Below are 18,561 nucleotides of genomic sequence, written 5' to 3' on the forward strand. Positions count from 1 at the left end.
ATCTCAGTTTTGTTTTTTTAAATATCTTCCCCTGTTAATTGCAGTTTGAAGGTTGTTTTGGAGTTGCTCAGCTTCTCCTTTCCAAATAATATGTTGACAAAACTGCAAAGTCCCAGATGATTCAGTCTGCAATTTATAAACCACAAAAACCTTTTCTTTCTATGCCTTTTCAGTAGCACACCATGCTCTGATGTCCGTTCAGTCCAGATAACACAACAATTCATTGATGCCTTCCAATAAAGGGGTCAATGGCGGTTTCAACATCCACACAACAAACATATATTGCTCAATGTCATGTATGTCAATGACTTCTTTCATGTTCCCGACTCAGCCTGTTAAGGTCCTATCACACATGAAACACAGATCATATTCACTGACTGGAGACAAATGGAACATGATAAGGGCAGAATATTGCCTCCACCGGTGTTTCAGTTTAATTGGTGACCGTTTTAACCGGTGACTTTCTGGCATTACGAGATATGTAACGAGAGGTGAATGAACACAAATACTTACATAAATGGTTAGCGTTACTTAGATATTACACACAGATGAGTATGTATTTAAAAGGGATTAAACTTCAATTAAAGGCATTTTAGGAGAACACCTACGTAAAAGCCATCCGTTAACACGGTCACCAGTTAAACCGAAACACCAGCAGCTCCTGACAGTGTTTGTTTAATTCATTAATTGGGCCTGCTACTCTTACTAGGACAGTGCAACATCCTTTGGGAAAATCAGGAATAACTGTATTTTATTGAAAAATTGGAAGTTACTTGTCAAGTAACTATCAAAGGCATTTCAGTTTTAAACAAAGCAAAACATGTACTGTCTGGATCACAAATCACTCCGCATCCTATACTGTTCTATCGTGTTACCATATTTTAATTACTGTGTTGAGATCTGGGGCAATAACTATGAGTTTAATCAATTCACTAACTATTCTTCAAAAAAGGGCTATACGGGTCATTCATAATATTGGTTATTTGGATCATACTCACTCACTCGCAGTCAAAGTTATTAAAACGTATAGACATAGTGAAATTCCAAACTGCACAAATCATGTACAAAGCTCATAATAACCTACTATCACAAAACATACAGAAATTGTTTAGGAATATAGAAGGGGGATATCAATTTAAAGGGAAATAACTTCAAAATGAACAGAATTCATACAAACAGGAAAGGTCATGTGATGTGTCACGGTGGGCTAAAAATGTCACTTATTTCAGTGCTGATTGAGTATATCAAAGTGGGATAAGGCATCAACAGAAAGAATAAGTGACATTTTTAAAACCCAAATGCAAAATCTTTTCCTGTTTGTACAAATTCTGTTCATTTTGAAGTTATATTTCCCTCTTAATTGTTAACCCTCAAGCCTTGAGGTTTACTCGGTGCTGATTGGCTATACCAAAGTGGGGTTTTTCGGGGCCAAATGGAGTACCTACCCCAAGGCAGGGACTCGTTTAGCCCTTCGGGTAAAGTTCCTGCCTTTGATATAACAGCAGACATTGCCATTTTAACCAATGCAGCTGTCCACATGGGCTTTGTAACAGCGCTCACTTCATGTTTTTCCACGTGTGTACATTCTTATGTGCCTAAGAATGTAAGATTGCTTGTTGGGCTGTTAAATCTGTCTAGTGCACACAGTAGCACTGTGGCAGAACAGATCCAGTGTTGGACATGCTGCTTTTGATGCCCAGCTAGAGATGCTCTTTACAGTGTAAACTATTAAAACAAATAATTCAGTTTTCTTTTCATTCCCATCAGTAAGAATTTCATTACCCAACCACTTGGACCATAGGTTTCATCATAATAAGACTATCAGAGCAATATGATTTTAAGCGTTACAAAGTGGAGGTGGAGCACTGAAAAAAAAAGCAATATAACTAATTCAAATGTAATCTTTATTACATGATTAATTCCACCAATACATGTTTGATGTGTGGGCATCACAATGCAGGAGAGACAGCGTGAGAAAGATAAAGGTTTGCACATTCCACTGAATTAAATAATTTCACTTGTACTGCAGAATGAGGCAAAACTCATAAATGGTGGGTAATAGTTGCCATAAAAAGTCAATTTTACTTGTTTTAGCCCGATTGACAAGGTTACAATTAAAAGGCAGCTTCTGCTTGTAGTCACAAAACAGCAACAGAGATGACCAAATACAAAATGTTGCTGGATCAAATTATGGTGAGTAAGGAGTTTTGAAATGTTTGATGGTGTTTGTTAGTTTGCCTCGTCCTTTGAAGCCTCATCGAAGTTTTCAACGAGATCTGGGATAAAGAGAGAGGTGAGATACAGAAAACAGTAAAAGATAAAGATAAGATTAAGATTTATTTAGCATACAAATAAAAACATTAATATGATAAAAAATATCTGACTGGGTTATACATTTATAATACAACCAATTCAAATACATTAAGACTAAATATATTAAACCTAATAAGGTCTTGTTCCATGAAATCAGACATATATGCAGACGTCTAGATTTGGCTGCTCTGGGCTGTTACTAATGTAGGTTATTCTAATGCTGCTGTACTTTACAGAATGCAAAACTAATACAAGTCTAATTTAAATATAAATTTGCTTACCTGGAACTTCATCATCATCCTCCTCCTCAGCAGCAACCATAGGGGCTTTGTTCTCTCCAGCTATGACGGAAAAGAAGAGCAAACAGCAAATTGTTCATAGACAGCAAACAAGACTGCTAGTAGATGAAAACAGGTCAAGTAAAGAGTGTGTTACATACTTGGCTTAGGCAGGGTCTCTGCTAGTCTCCTGAGGCTGGTGAGACTGTCGGCCCCCAGCTGGTTTAAGATTCCTGGGAGCATCTCTGTGAGCTGCTTGTTCTCAGCGTGTCCTGTGATTGTGAAGGTGTTGGCAGCCAAGGAGGCCTGGACCTTTGGGTTATTAAAGTGGATCACTGTCCCTTGGTTTGTGAACATATTCACCTGAAAAAAGAAAGTAAGTAGAAAACAGGAAGTAAAGGAAAGGGAAGTCTGCGTTAAATACATCTCTCTAACAATAGACTGATGTGAACACACCAAAATTATAAATCATGTATCAATGATACAATGATAGAACACAATGGCTACGAACAACATGTTTAAAGGTTATTTTATCTGTGAAATACAATTAATGACAAATTCTGTCAGGAAAACGATAAAAATATTAGTTTAATGTTAGTTAAATAAAAATACATGATTATAACTTATGTTAGCAAAAATGAAGCAATAAAGTGGTTCTATTGAAAAAAACAAAACCGGTTGTAGTCCATTTTTTGGCTTCTTGCATCTTGCTTTATTCTTTACTCTGTTATTAAATGCGGACTTCTATTTTATGACCACTGATGTCAGGATGTTTCTTTGCTAGAAGTTTATGTACCTCCTCAATGCCGGAGATGTTGTTGACTCCCAGTTTCTTGAGAGAAAACTGCAACTTCTTGTCATCTGCTGTAGCTGTTCTGTGCACCACCTTCTTCTTTCTGCGGGCTGATCCCTACAAACCAAAATAATGAAAGATAATATATGAATCTGTAACACAGTGGCAGACTCATAGCAAACAACATTTTCCTGAAAATATTTGCCTGCATTCACTCTAACTCACCTTGCCGCCTATGCGGACCTGCGCCTGCAGTTTGGCGAGCTTCTCCTGGTTCATTATCGACTCCTTCATCTGACAAAAAAACACATGTATTTAAATACCAACTTAACATTTGTCAAAGACGTTAATATATTCAGGAATAGAGCCAGACCGATATATCAGTCAGCTGATATCGGACTATCAGAGACAAATATGTATATTTGATCTTAATTCAAGTTTACTACAGACATCCCAACCTGCAAAGTCATTTCGGGGGGGGGGGGGGGGGGAGAATCAGCGGCACCACAGAGCTATGTGGATGCTTTGCTCTCACACGCGCTGCATTTATAGTCACACAAACATACACACATGTGCACAGTCACTCTCTAAAGCGCGCTCTTGCTCGCTCACTCTAGATTCCGGGAGATTGGATCTAATTTGCGGGCGCCAGGGAGCCGCTATGAATATGCGGGAGACTCCTGGAACTTCCGGAAGAGTTGGGATGTCTGTTACTATATACCTACATACATTTTTGTTGTTGTATGCGTTATAGGAATTTACTGTATAATTATGAAATTCTCAGTTATCCCAGCACTGATGTCACTTTATATAATAAAGTTTATAGTTAAACTGTAAAATATCACAGCCTCCATAACATCTCTTTATCATATCATGTGTTTCATAACCACATTGTAAATATGACATTCTGTATATATAAGATTATCGGCTGAAATATTGATCTTCATTTTTTTACTCCCTAATATTGGTATTGGCCCAAAAAAATCCTGTATCGGTCTGGCCTTATTCAGGAACAGTCCACTAATATCATCCCAACTTTAGTAGTCAATATTGAGTGTGAATGTACCACCAAGCTCTACTCACACACTGATTTACATGCACCTGATATTGCATTATTATAGCGTCTCTCCATGTGATTATCTGTGGAGAGACGCTTCCATTCAGTGCCAAGTTTTCCAACAGTGCGAACACCAGCACCTACTGACCTGAGAGAGCACGCTCACCACCTCCAAATGCATGTTGATTATATCAAAGCACTACCAAACTCATTAAAAAAACACATTTCGAGTAGTAAATATCTATATCCATTTGTCCATTAGAATGGCAGAAGAATGATGATTTTTTATGAATAAATGATCCAATTTTATGTTGATGTGTGATCTTGATCTCCTGTAAAGAGACTGATGCAGCGAAACAAACTAGCAAGGACACAGGACTAGGCATGGGCCGGTTACCGGTTTCAAGGTATACCACGGGATGAAAAAGTCACGGTTTCAAAACCACTAACATTTTCCGTCATACCGTCCCTGCGGTATGAGCAGGGTTTTTTTTCTTTTAATGTGACTTCTCATCATAGAGAAAGTGGAGGTCCCTCAGGTCATGTGCAGCTGCAGCGTAAAGTACCCGTCCGGTTGCTGTTACAAGCAGGTAGCTGTGCAGGCTGTATGATGGCTGAGGGCGGCGAGCCCCCCGAAATGTTATATTCATAAATTCAATATTTCGACACTGTGCTGTGATTTGACAGTTTAGTCTAAGTATGTTTTATTTCAACAGGTAAGATCAGTGCATCCAGGAAGGTTTTTAATTAGTTTATTTCAGTTGTTTTTTTAGCTGTAGTGAGTCAGTGGGGATCTGTTGGGTTAGGCAATGTGTTTTGTTTTGTTATTTATGATTTGGCGGCACTCAGAGCCATTCTCTTTGATAGAAACATGACGGTCTGTCAGACTGTTGGGGCGGTTGTCCGCATGTTTAATGTCTATTTTTATATGTTCATATTTTCATATATTTTAATATTGTGTTTAAAATGTTCAAAATGAATAGGCAAACAATTTCAACTAAGAAGTGTGGGAATTTTTATTTATTTTTACTACAGTAATTTCATTTTTGGTTAATACTCCAGGTGTTACAGATTCAGAGTAAAGTACCGAAATGAAGTACTGCTGAGTACCAATACCGGTACTTGACAAAACTGTGAGCGCATGAAGTCAGTGACTTCACTGGAAACTAACTTTGTAATAACAATTAACTGGAAAAAGTGAAACTCCCCCAAATCCCCCTAGTCGTTTGGGACAGGACGCCTACAAGAAAGCACAGCTGTCACTCACATGTCTTTAAAAATAGCTGCTACACTCCTCAAGTCTCGACTCAAGATCTGCATGAGGTCAGACACAAGTTATCAAGTGAATGGCTAACTTGTGCCATTACTATCATCATTACTATTATTATTATTATGAGCAGGGGGGAATACCTTTAACATCCCATATCACACTCTTCATTTTATAAGTATGTGTACTGTGAGCACATGGTTGCTCTCTCAGCCTCTCAGAGTGGGAGACATTTTACTTTTTAAGCATCAGATATAATGACATCTGAAGTGCCGTGAAGCTAAGTTAGCAGTCCGAGCTAAAACAGCTAGCTTAACTTAGGCCTCTTCACACTGATAGCGGCATTTAAAGTATGATATGCGTGTTTCTAACAGTTTAACATGTGACACGACTATAGCAACTTCTCCCTTTTTTGCGAAAGGTGAGTTTTAAGAGGTTGGAAGACGTGAATAAAGTGAACAGATAGGCGAACTGACCTGGGAGTGTGAAATCACGCGGGTCTCACAGTCGGTGGAGGCTCGGAGAAAGGAGCGAGGACCGGAAGTGACGCATTGACGTAGCTCACGTTCCGGATGCTGCTGCAGCTATATCAGCTCTAAGCAATTTTTTATTTGATTAATTTGCTTATCATTTTATCCAAATTTGTATTTATTCATAGATCCAAACTAATCCAGCACAAAACATATCAAGCAATACAATTGTCCGATACATTTGTCCGATCTCAGCATGTATGAATAAAACAGCTTTTTTTAAAGCTTTACAAGATTTTTATGTAATTGTTTATTTTCCATATTTTTATACTACTTTTATTTTCTCCATCTGTTTCTTAGTCTGTAGTTGTATACACTTTGATGTATACTTGTTCAAATAAAGATATGGAGGGGAAAAAAAGAAAGATATATCAGCTATTGTATTGAACTAACAGATAAACATATTCGCCAATCATTTCGAAGAAGAAATAAGATAGTATTCAAAGTCAAGTTTTTCCGGAGATCAAAAATTGAGAAGAGCTTGGCTTTTGCTTTATAAGGACTGTATCACAAACAAAGCTAAAGAAATTCACATCAATATTCTACATACAATTTACCCCACTAATTATATCTGATAGGTAAATTCATGAACAATCTTTGCACCTTTTGTAAACATTATACAGAAACTATCTCATACGTGTTCTTTGAATGTGAAATATCCCAAAAATGTTGGTCTGATCTGGAGTCTCGCTTTTCTGAGGCCCTCAACTCTGCATATTCTTTTGACCTACTATACTACTTCTACTATAACTCAGAATATCTGATTACAAGTGTATGTAGCTATGTCATAATCTAAAGTGAAGAAATAAACCTGTGATTGTGTTATGTTATTCAATGTTCAAACAAAAATTACTTTAATTGTTTTTGCTTTATTTTGTTATTGTTGTTTTAGCTCCTTTGTTTTGCTTGTATTGTTGTTTTTTATTTGTGTTTTGTTTGTTTATTATTCTTTTTTATGTTATGTTGTTATGCTGTGTTACAATGTTATTGATCAACAATCTAAATAAAAAAGTTATTTAGAGAAAGAGTTATTTTCCCCCTTGTTTTTCTGAGTAATTAAACAATAATCAGAAAAACAGAGCTTTTATTTTCAAGTGAACGCAACACACTTCCGTATTATTGCACAAAATGTTATAATTTCAGCGAGCAATAAAGTTAAGTCATTCAAAACGGAAGTGGTCACATGTGTAGTCATGGCGGCCTCCTGTGCTCCGAGAGGCAACGTGATAACGCGTTAAAATGGCAAACTTTTGGTTTACTTGAACAATTGATATTAGTACCATTTAATTTAAACACAGTGTTATTAAAAGAGTACGTTCGCACTCCTGGACCTGTTTTCGTTGAAAGGTGAGCAACGTTGGGCGGTGATTTAGTTTAAAGCATGCTAGCCGGCTAAATGTGCTAACTTAGCTCTGCTGCACTGAGCACGTTGGCTCACATAGCAGTCTTATACACTTGGTTCATGTTCATGTCCGTAACGTTCACTTTAATAATAGCTATAAATCATGTTGTAGACTGTGACTTTGAACGTGTACATTTTTCTTAGTTATTTATGCACAATCATAAATTAAAGCGAATAGATTTGAGCTAATTAAACTTTGCGATGCTGTTTAATTAAGTCTGAATGGCAGATGTGTTGCCACGAAAGTGTTGTTGAGGTTGAAACGTATTTGTTTTTGTGGATCAAGGCAATATTGACTAAGCTTTAAACCTATTAACATCCAGTGTATCCTTTTTATGTCTATCAGCTTAAATATACACTCACTAGATACGTTTTAGGTTGACTTTGTTAGTAACGTTGTTGCACTACATTTGGTGACCCATCAGATTCTGTGACCTGCCCCTCATGATACTCTTACCCTAACTACCCTAACTACGCCAAACCCTTACCAACACTGCAGGTCACAGAGTCTGATGTGAAGCCAAATACCGGATTTGATCCCCTTTTCAATCTTTGTTATTCTATCTTTTATTTATATAGCACCAAATCACAACAAAAATCATCTCATGGCACTTTTCACACAGAGCTCGTCTTGGCCACACTCTTTAATCTAATCTAATGAGAGTCAACATTCCCACATGAGCAAGCACTTGGCAAGAGCGACAAGGAAAAACTCATAACTTCATAACTGCCCTTAAATCTTTTGGTCCATATTGACATGATAGCATTACGCAGCTGCTGCAGTTTTGTCATCTGCACATCCATGAGGATAGGCTTTTTAGTAGGCTGTGGTGTTTAAACGATGCTCATTTGGAAATCCCCCACACCATTAAACCACCGCCTCCAGCATGAGCTGTTGATACAGGAAGACAGGATGGATCTACACTTTTATGTTGTTTACACCAAATTCTGACCCCGTCATCTGAACGTTGCCACAGAAATCGAGACTTATCAGACCAGGCAACATCTCCCCAAATGTTCCATTGTCCAATTTTGGGGAGCCTGTGCCAATTGTAGCCTCAGTTTACTTAAAGCGGTTAATCATGCAAAGTTCAAAGTCTCTTAAATCATGTTTCTTCCCTATTCTGAATGCATTGAGTTGCTGCCATGTGATTGGCTGATTAGATATTTATTGGACAGGTGTACTTAATAAAGGTACTGGTCAGTGTTTCTCTAGAGATTTAATCCAGCTCTATTATGTTCACTCTGAGTCAAATATTCAAACCAATTTATGTCCTCACTGTTCAGTGCGAGGGTTGACCAAGATTCAAGATTTCTTTGTCATTTCTTAATACTTGCCTGCATTGAAATTAAATTAAATTTTTTCCCAGACCAAAAACAGCGCCCTTGCAAAAATAAACAATTTAAACAAACTCAACTACTAAAAATATAAGATAACTAAAACTAAACGTGACATATATAATCAGAGTTTCAGAAACATAAGGAATTCTATAAATACAGACAACTACACAAAAGTTATAATGCCTTTAAATAGCTGCAAAAGTAAACATGAGGTAGTGCAATAAGTTTGTAGTATGGAGATATTCAAGTTCAAGCTCAAGTCCAGTGTATTTGATGTTATTCATGTTTTTGTATATGTGTTATTCTTCTTGACCAGATCAAGTATTTTGTGACAGAGGATCCAACAGATCACAGAAATGGCCTCATTCAAACCTACAAAAATTCAGGTTTATCCTAAACTTGGAGAGAAAGTCACACAAGACACCCTCTACTGGAAAAACTACAAGGTGAGTCTCTTCTGTGCTGTCCGCTAACAATGCTAGCTTCAAATAACTTTTGGTTTAAATATGTTTCTCAATTTTGACAATGTTTGTGTCTTTTCTCTTGCAGGCTCCAGTCCAAATAAAAGAATTTGGAGCAATCACGAACATCGACTTCTCCCCAGTGGCTCCACATAACTTTGCTGTGACAGCATTTACAAGAGTATGATGGCTTTTCTCATGTTAATTACACTACGCTGTATTCACTTTTTAAACAAATCTGGTTTCCAGGGAGCCATGGATGAGGAATAAATTTCCAAGTATGCAACATTTGTTTGAGATTTCTTCCGCTTCTGTTTTTTTCCCTTCAGATCCACATTTATGGGCCATTCTCCCAGGAGCCAGTGAAGTCATTTACACGGTTTAAGGACACAGCATACTGCGGCAGGTTCCGCTCAGATGGTCAGCTGCTTGTGGCGGGATGTGAGGACTCAGTGGTACGGCTGTTCGATGTCAGCGGCAAAGTGGCACTCAGGATGTTCAAAGGGCACACAAAGTATGTTTCCCACATGTGTCACTTTCTAATAGTGTTTTAGCTTAAAGACTTTGTTATTGAATAGGCTAACTTTTAACATCCTGTGACATTATGAGGTGCTGGCATAGGGAGAACATATCTTCTGTGTACTCCTCCAAGTCCAAGTTTTGTTTCTCATATCTCACATTAGTAAATATTTTTTTAAAGGATTTTCCTCTCTTTTGTCTATATTTCTTTACTATGAGTCTTGAGTCCTTTTAAAAAAAATACAAAATTCTTCAAGCAATCAAGGCAGATCAATAATGTAATTCTTACTGCAAAATACAAGTTGTGTTTCCACTTGTACAGTCGCATAGTAGTATTCCCTGACAATTTAAAAAGTCTACATGTTTTATAGGTTTGTATCAACATATATTGTTTTTATGATCCACCACTTTAAGCTGCTGTCCTGTTCAGGGACCCAGAAGGCTTATGCCTGGCTGTACTGGTCTTCTAAGTGACATTTTTTATGTTGTGAATTGAAGGAGAGATACAGCAAGTTGAATGATGATTTCTTGAGTGATCCATCGACTGAATTTACTGTTGATCTCAAGACCTCTGACAACATGTTAACTGTTTTACTAACTTAAAAACAACTGGTCATAAAAGTGAACTGATATGAAAACTTTACATCCACTCAGGGCTGTGCATGTGACAGACTTCACCTCGGACCGCTACCAGATTCTCACAGGGTCAGACGACTACACATGCCGACTCTGGGACATCCCAAATTCCACTGAACTCAACACCTACCAAGAACATACAGATTACATCCGCTGCGGTGTCACCAGCAAACTCAACAGAGATCTCTTCATTACTGGTGAGATGAATGCTAAATTATTTTGAATGGCATTAAAAATGGAGGACAGGTTGTTGTTTTTTTATGTTGTTGAATGTGACCACAAAATGATGGATTTAATGAGTCTACCAGTAGCAAACTTTCTGTGTAGTATGCTGCAGTATTTCCTACCTTTTTATCTATATTGTGCTTAAAGTAAGGAACTGCATTGTCATTAAAAAATGTGAAATAAAAATGTGAGAATTCAAAAATCCAAAAAAGGAAGCAAAAAGTAAACTGCAGAAGAAAAAAAAATCAGAGTAAACAAAATTTCACCAGTGCTTTTTGAGTTTAAAAAAAAAATCCAACTGCAGATAAGTATAAAGAGCAGGGTGAAGAAGTTTTTGTGTGACTCATTATTTGATGTTGTTATCCCAGGATCGTATGACCACACATTGAAACTGTTTGATGCCAGAGTGGATAAGAGTGTAATGACCATGGATCACGGCCAGCCAGTGGAGAGTCTGCTTCTCTATCCCTCTGAAGGACTCCTCGTCTCTGCAGGTAGTGCACAGTAGATTTGTCATGTTCACTCAGCACACCCCGAACATGTGTGAACTTCCTGTCAGAACAGACATACAAATGTTATATTGCTGTTGCACAAAAGATTAATATGAGTAAATGTTGGGTGGGCTGGGTCAGGGCAAATATGGTGAGACAACAGTGATTGAGTCCATTGTTTGCTTAGTATTGACATCAGTCAAGGTATATGAATATAATAACTTGTGGATATTTCATTATATTTACTGATGTTTATCCAGGGCATTAGAAAATTATTGATAACAATTCTCTTTATCACTCTCTTTAGGTGGACGCTACGTCAAAGTATGGGATCTGCTTAAAGGAGGCCAGCCTCTGGTGTCCCTGAGGAACCATCACAAAACTGTCACCTCTTTGTGTCTCAGCAGCAACGGACAGAGGCTGCTGTCAGCTTCTTTGGACAGGTACACAGTGCATGTTTCAAAATAACAATAAATAAGAGAAGCGGTTATCTCTGTTGTTGAGACTTAAGTTTCTGTTTCAGAAGTATTTTTAGAATAGTTTGAACTCATGTGGAACTTTTCTTTGTCTTTTCAGGCATGTGAAAGTGTACAACACAACCAACTATAAAGCGGTCCACAACTTTGACTACGCTGCTTCTATTCTCAGTCTGGCTTTGGCAGTAAGAAATTGAATGCAACCCTTCATTGTCTTAAATCATTGTTTGTGATTGATGTTTGGAGGCTTAAAAGGAAAAAGGGGAATTCAGATACCTGAAGCAAAATGTTAAATGATCTGTCAATGAATTACAGTATGAGTTATTCTGGTTTATACATTTGCAAAAACTCAACAGCTTTTTGTGCAAATTTAGTGAGAGGAAAATTTGCTTGTATGTGAGGCTCACCCTCACAGGGAGCAGTGACTGCTGCTGCCAACAGAAAATGTGCAGTACTGCCTGAGATTTAAATCAAAAGGAGATGAAACAGTATATCGTCTCCTCCTCTTGTTTGGTTTGAGGGTGTATGGTTTCAAGGACACAATGTGAAACCTCACAAAGTGAACTGACAAGGCATTTTTTTTACCATGAGCATTCAGTGCTTCTTAATTTTCCCTTTCCTCCACCACAGTCTTTCATTTGTTAGAAACATGCACAATCCTAATAGGAAATGTTGTCCCAAGTCCAGCTGTAGCCTTACCACTTTAAGCTGCTGTCCTGAGGGACGCAGAAGGCTTATGCCTGGCTGTATTGGTCTTCTTGAGTGACATTTTTTATGTTGTGAATTGAAGGAGAGATACAGCAAGTTGAATGATGATTTCTTGAGTGATCCATCGACTGAATTTAATGTTGATCTCAAGACCTCTGACAACATGTTAACTCTTTTACTAACTTAAAAACAACTGGTCATAAAAGTGAACTGATATTAAAAGGAGATGAAACAGTATATCGTCTCCTCCTGTTGTTTGTATGGTGTCAAGGACACAATGTGAAACCTCACAAAATGAACTGACAAGGCATTTTTTTTTACCATGAGCATTCAGTGCTTCTTAATTTTCCCTTTTTCTCCACCAGTCTTTGATTTGTTAGACACATGCACAATCCTAATAGGAGATGTTGTCCCAAGTCCAGCTGTAGCCTTGTGTGTTTTGAGACAAATTTCAAATTTTTCATCTCTAATTTATTATTTTCAATATAACAAATATTATTATATCTGTCAGCACAACATTAGGTAGATTTATTGTCTGCACTTAAGAGAGATGTGTGAAGAAAGTTGGATTCTTGAAAGTAACAAACCGTGTCTTTCATCCTCAGCCGGATGATGAGTCCATCGTCGTGGGTATGACCAACAGTATTCTGAGTATCAAACACAGGAAGAGCCCTGAAGAGTCAAAGGATTCCTCTGGCCAACAAAGACGGCGGCCATCATATCGTGTTTTTGTAAAAGGGAAGAACGTACCTAAACAGGCAAGGAACCAACTTTACATTTTGTAGCATACAGTAGCTGAGGCCGACTATTTGAGATGTGCCATTTTCTATAGAGGGATTATTTCTGTCTCATAATGCTAATGCTGTTAACATAGTTTTTATGTCAAGCTTTTTTGACCTTTTCATTGTGAAATTATGTCTCACTTCTTTCTCCAGGATGATTATCTTGTCAGCAAGCCAGTGAAACAACATTTGGCTAAATATGACAAGCAGCTCAAGAAATTCAATGTATCCATGGCTTTGGATACTGCTCTGGAGGTACATTTCATATATTCATAATATTTTAAAAAGTAATTTCTATAACTTTCATTTTCATGAGATTTATTTTACTTTTATGCCCTTTTTAACTTTATTGTTGCTGAGTTGTTAAAATCAACAATGGCAAATGGCTACTTGTATAATAGAGGCTGAACAGTCTCTCTTTTCCATGAACAAACACTTATTTGGTGGTATAATGTCTCCCCCCCCCCCTTTTTTTTTCTTCTTGTACACGTTAGCATAAATGTATTTTTTTTTTGTTTATAGACATGGACAAGACATAGAAAACCAGAGATCACAGTTGCTGTCATCAAGGAGCTGGATCGAAGAGGAACGTTGAAGAATGCTCTGGCAGGAAGAGATGAACAGGGGCTCTCTCGTTTGCTCAACTTCCTCATAGGGTAATGTGGCATTCAGAAAAGTTCACCTGAGCACCCCCTCAAGACATTGTACAGTACGCAGAAACATGGTGGATGAAAGTAGATGTTTGGTTGATGGCAAGAAATCTTTTATTAATTCATGTATTGCATATCAACTTTTTGCTCACATGTAATTTGAAATATGGTACTAGGTTGTCACTGATAGTTGCAGTCCAAGTAGAGTGACTTAGATTAGTTAGAAAAGTTATTCATTAGCTTTAACCGTGATAACAAGTCAGGCAATGCAGTATTTTAATGGTTTAGGTGGACAAAATACAAATTTCATTAGTAGAATCCATGTTGTTTCCACATTACGACTTAAGCTCATAAGCACACAGAAGTCGGAAGAATGATTTTTGCCAACTCGGGAAATGGGACCATCTGTGGAGCATGTGAAAGTAGCATAGGACTCAAACTTTTATTACCCTGCATGCTGACTTTACTAGGTGTTGACATGATTTATTATTTGACTTATCGTACTTAAACGTTTTTCCGTTTCTCCTCTAGGAATTTGGTTGACCCCAGGTTCGCTCCTGTCCTCATAACAGCGACTGAAATGATCCTCGACATTTATCAGTCCATAATCGGCCAGTCACCAGTTGTGGACCGTCAGCTGTTGCGTCTTCAGGAGCTGCTGGAGAAAGAGATTGACTACCAGCAGGACCTCCTGGAGGTGCTGGGCATGTTGGACACAATGTTTGCCTCCTCCCTCCCAAGGAAGGAGGTGCCATGCTGTAGCATCAGCAGACCTAATGGGCAGGTCGAAGGTGTAGCAAGCACCTCAAGGCCACAGCTCCAGGCCTCCTGAGTCCTATACGGGGAAGGGGGGGGGGGGGGGGGGAGACTACCTTACTCTGGGTTAGAGTGCCTTTACAACTCTTAATGAAACATCAACAACAAAACTTTCCTTTGACTGGCTCTACATGTCATAGATTCACCAGACACATTTTGGCACAGGTTTTAAGAGACTAAGTGACAAACCTGTTGGTCTCACTGGTGTTTTAACTCGACATGACTGAAAACACAACAGACAACAGAACATGCGTTTATGTATGAAGATGTATGGATGTTAAGCAAGGTGTTGCTCCTTTTTTTTTATTGGAAGTCTTGTAATTACACTTTCAACTGTAAATGTGTGTGTGTGTGTGAATGGATCTACTGAATGTCTGCTTTGTGTTTTCATAATATTCAACAGTGAGAAATGTTTTATAAGCAGATAAAAACAATAAATGTTTGTAATATTGAACCCTGCTCATCATCAGTTTGCTCAGATACTTTGAAAAAGAAAAAGAAAAAAAAAAACCCCAATCAGCTCTGCCCACAATGTGGTAAATTTCCACTGATAACACACATTATCATTTGTTGCACTGGTCACTGTTTCATCTCTTCCGTTAGAGGTCGCTGTAACCACAAACAAACGGCTAACTTTCACATATATGGAAGGTATTTGCATTTGACGAGACGGAAGACAGAAAACATGAACACTGAGGGAGAGGAGAATGCTGTGTCAGTGCTGTATCTTCTGCTTGGAGCCTGCACACCGACACTTGAACCGTCGGTCAGCAGAATGAATCCTAGTTAGGTGTTTTTTGCTAAATTGAAGCGCACTGTGAGGTTTCTTCTGTCGGAGTTTGAGCTGCTGTGAAGGTAGGTACAGCAATAATGTTAGCCTTTATTTATATTATTATTATTTACAATAGCTACTGTGTTTCAGCGTATATCTTTCTCAAGATATTACTGACATTTAATATGTCAACTCCGTTAAAATGTGATTAAAAAAAAAAAACAGCCTCAGGAGAAACATTTATTTTGCAGCTAAATAGGTCAACATCAATTTAAGAGTTAAATTTGGGTGAATCATTTATAAGAACAGGACTATTTGCAAGATTGTTTTTGTGATATTAAACTATTTGGTGACCTATCAGATGCTGACTTGCAGTGTTAGAAGAAGCATTCAGGTCCTCTATTAAACATTTATCAAAGTACATCATTAATACTGATGAGCCAGTGCATAAGCGGCATTTCAATATTTCGCTCGCAGCCCGATTTTCTGTAAAATGTACTTTTTACTTTGTACTTTTAAGTAATACTTGTACTTTTACTTAAGTGTGTTTTTAAATGCATGAATTTTAATTACTAGTACATTTATATATTGTGGTATTGATAGGCTAAATAATCTGAGTACTTCTTCCAACCCTGCATGTCAGATAATCTGACGGGTCAACAAGTAGCCTAAAGTATAACACTGCAATTATTAAGTATACTGCTACTAATAATTCAAATAATTAGCCTATATTGCCATTAATTCCCCAGTGCTACTTTCTAATAGTGCTACCTTTGTAAAGGGCATATAACTAATAGCTCTATTCATGATTAATACAAAATATCTCAACAAAATCCCTTTCACTCTTTGTCCTCTTTATTTGGTAATGATGCTGTTATATTATGTTGTTACGTCATTAATAAATGCTTAATAAGTTAATAGATTTTTGCTCTGAAGATAAATGGTCATACAGTCCAGTCAGTTTTTATTTATGGCTTGTAACTGATCTGTGAAGCATTAGTAAATGTTTTTTTTAAACTATTGATAAAGCCATCAGGTACAACTAATAAACATTTTATTGAGGGTGTCTCAGAAACTTGCACCTGTATCCTAATTATGGTGAGAAGTTTTGCTGTGTTATATAGCTAAGAAACTTACAAAATGTTTAATCCATGCTTTGTCAACTCACTGTAATATATAGTCTGTTGTTATAATGGATTGTAAATGCAAAATATAATATGATTTCACAGACGACAGTTTCTTTCCCCTAGACTTGTTTTCTTTGAAAATGTTTTTATGTTAAACCCTTCAGCTGCTGTGTCCAGTTTAGGAAGTGGCCACTGATAAACAACAGATCTGAAGTCTGCAGCACTGAAACACAATAGATTTCCCATTTAAGAGCACACACACACACACACACACACAAACACAAACATTCATGCACACAAAAACATAATCTGGTACAGAGTTTACTCCAATGAAGAATCATCATTAAAATCATTATTCACATACTGGGGATCAAAAGATTATCCTGTCTCATCAGAGGACCTCTGACTCTGCCTGGCACAGACCAGGTTTGATAATCTTCAGGATCAGAGCAGGCAGAATTACTAAAATAACCAAAAGTAAGTAATGAGGGATCACATGGCTACACTGAGTCTGTGCAATCCGTTTTTCTTCATTTTTGTCGATCGAATGTCTGTTTAATGTCCATATTTTTCTGCAGTTGCTGTGCAGATGGAGCTGAGCAGGAGGAAAGTGCCTCTATATGTGAGTATATGCTCCAGTTTGCAGACAAATTTGAGACCATCTTCCCCAATTAATCTCAAGAAATTAGTTATCCCTCTGGAAAATCTCTGCAAATTGGGTTTGGAATCCAGTGAGAGATCAGCAGCCTCATTTTTAAAAAGCAGTCTGTGACAGAGATGCTGTTATGACCAAACCATTATGTTTAAAGAATGCATTTCAAGGCCAAAATAAAGTATTAAATAACATTTAATATCTGAACGCTACAACTGCTACAACTGTCATGCATCGCAGCACATCTCATCAAGTTTACTGAGGTTGCTGTATGTACAGTTTTATAACTGAGACCTCAGATTTGACTTGGGTTGATGAGGACAACGTGATGACAGGAGACTTATGTGTTCTGCTCGGATCAAACAGGGACTTTCATTGATCTTTGGATGGAACAATTCTGGGTTTTACTGTAGTATTATTTGAGCACTGAATCAAAGTGTCTTAGGAAAAACAAAACCATATCCATCAGCACAACGGTAACAATAACAGCCTGGCCTTTGCTTATATAACTAGCAAATCAGTAACTATGTGATTCATTCACAGTGGTGTTTTTTATTTGTATTTTACTCACTCAGAGTCTGAATGAAACTTGTGTTTGATGTAGTTTGATTTGTGATGTCTCTGCTTGTGTTAAACCTTTGAATGGCTCTGTTTGTGAGGTTAGGCTGTAGTCAAACAAGGCAGGACTGTAGTCAAATATTTTTTACTGTTTTATTGGTTTCAGTTTGGGGTCTTTACAATATAAGCAAATATAAATGTGAAGATTGCTGAAGATCAAAGGGGGAATTCATTGTTCACATTGTATTCACTGAATCCTAATCCTTTCTACTCCGACATGATTTAATGTTACCCAACTTAATGCGGATGCCCCGTCTTGTTCATTATACGAAATGAAATGCATAAAATACTGTACTTGCAATTCATCTTTGTATGAATGAATAAACGAATGCAACAATATAATTTAAAAAGCAGAAGGGCGGCATGTAAAACTGAAGAAATCGACTTGTGCTTTAACAAGTCAGTCTGCAGCCATGTTAGGGAGTCTGTGAGGCTGTAGGTATATGCTAATGTCAGCATGCTAATATGCTTACAGTGACAATGCTAACATGCCGGCATTTACCAGGTGTTATACTTACTACTTTTAAGTCTTATTTTAGCATGGTAGCATACTAATATTTGCTAATTAACACTAAGTACAGCTGAGACAGCTGACATTATTTTTGTATTAGTATTTGTTCATAAGCCATCAGTATTTGTGTTTGTTC

The 18,561-nt window shown here is 37.5% G+C and overlaps 3 protein-coding genes across 3 annotated transcripts in view; 2 read left to right on the top strand and 1 right to left on the bottom strand.

The window, feature by feature from the left end:
- Positions 1–1,887: 1,887 nt before the first annotated feature.
- On the bottom strand, positions 1,888–6,238 carry LOC133979572 (transcription factor BTF3-like). Its single transcript, XM_062418117.1, has 6 exons — positions 6,185–6,238; positions 3,610–3,678; positions 3,388–3,501; positions 2,753–2,954; positions 2,595–2,654; positions 1,888–2,276 (listed from the first exon to the last, which is right to left on the bottom strand). Exons 2-6 carry the CDS (start codon positions 3,676–3,678, stop codon positions 2,230–2,232), a joined length of 492 nt encoding a protein of 163 aa, XP_062274101.1. The 5' UTR covers positions 6,185–6,238; the 3' UTR covers positions 1,888–2,229.
- A 1,193-nt stretch (positions 6,239–7,431) lies between these two features.
- Positions 7,432–15,173, top strand: utp15 (UTP15 small subunit processome component). Its single transcript, XM_062417616.1, has 12 exons — positions 7,432–7,585; positions 9,298–9,427; positions 9,531–9,623; positions 9,772–9,956; positions 10,616–10,794; positions 11,191–11,316; positions 11,621–11,756; positions 11,890–11,974; positions 13,103–13,255; positions 13,433–13,534; positions 13,802–13,935; positions 14,461–15,173. Exons 2-12 carry the CDS (start codon positions 9,338–9,340, stop codon positions 14,759–14,761), a joined length of 1,584 nt encoding a protein of 527 aa, XP_062273600.1. The 5' UTR covers positions 7,432–7,585; positions 9,298–9,337; the 3' UTR covers positions 14,762–15,173.
- Positions 15,174–17,233: 2,060 nt separating this feature from the next.
- Positions 17,234–18,561, top strand: part of LOC133978930 (rho guanine nucleotide exchange factor 28-like) — a 38,889-nt gene continuing 37,561 nt past the window's right edge. Inside the window, exon 1 of the mRNA XM_062417291.1 lies at positions 17,234–17,266. Within this exon, the coding sequence (XP_062273275.1) occupies positions 17,234–17,266 (33 nt within the window). The remainder of the gene's footprint in view (positions 17,267–18,561) is intronic.

This window comes from Scomber scombrus, chromosome 4, assembly GCF_963691925.1.
Source record: "Scomber scombrus chromosome 4, fScoSco1.1, whole genome shotgun sequence".
NCBI classification, from domain to species: domain Eukaryota; kingdom Metazoa; phylum Chordata; class Actinopteri; order Scombriformes; family Scombridae; genus Scomber; species Scomber scombrus.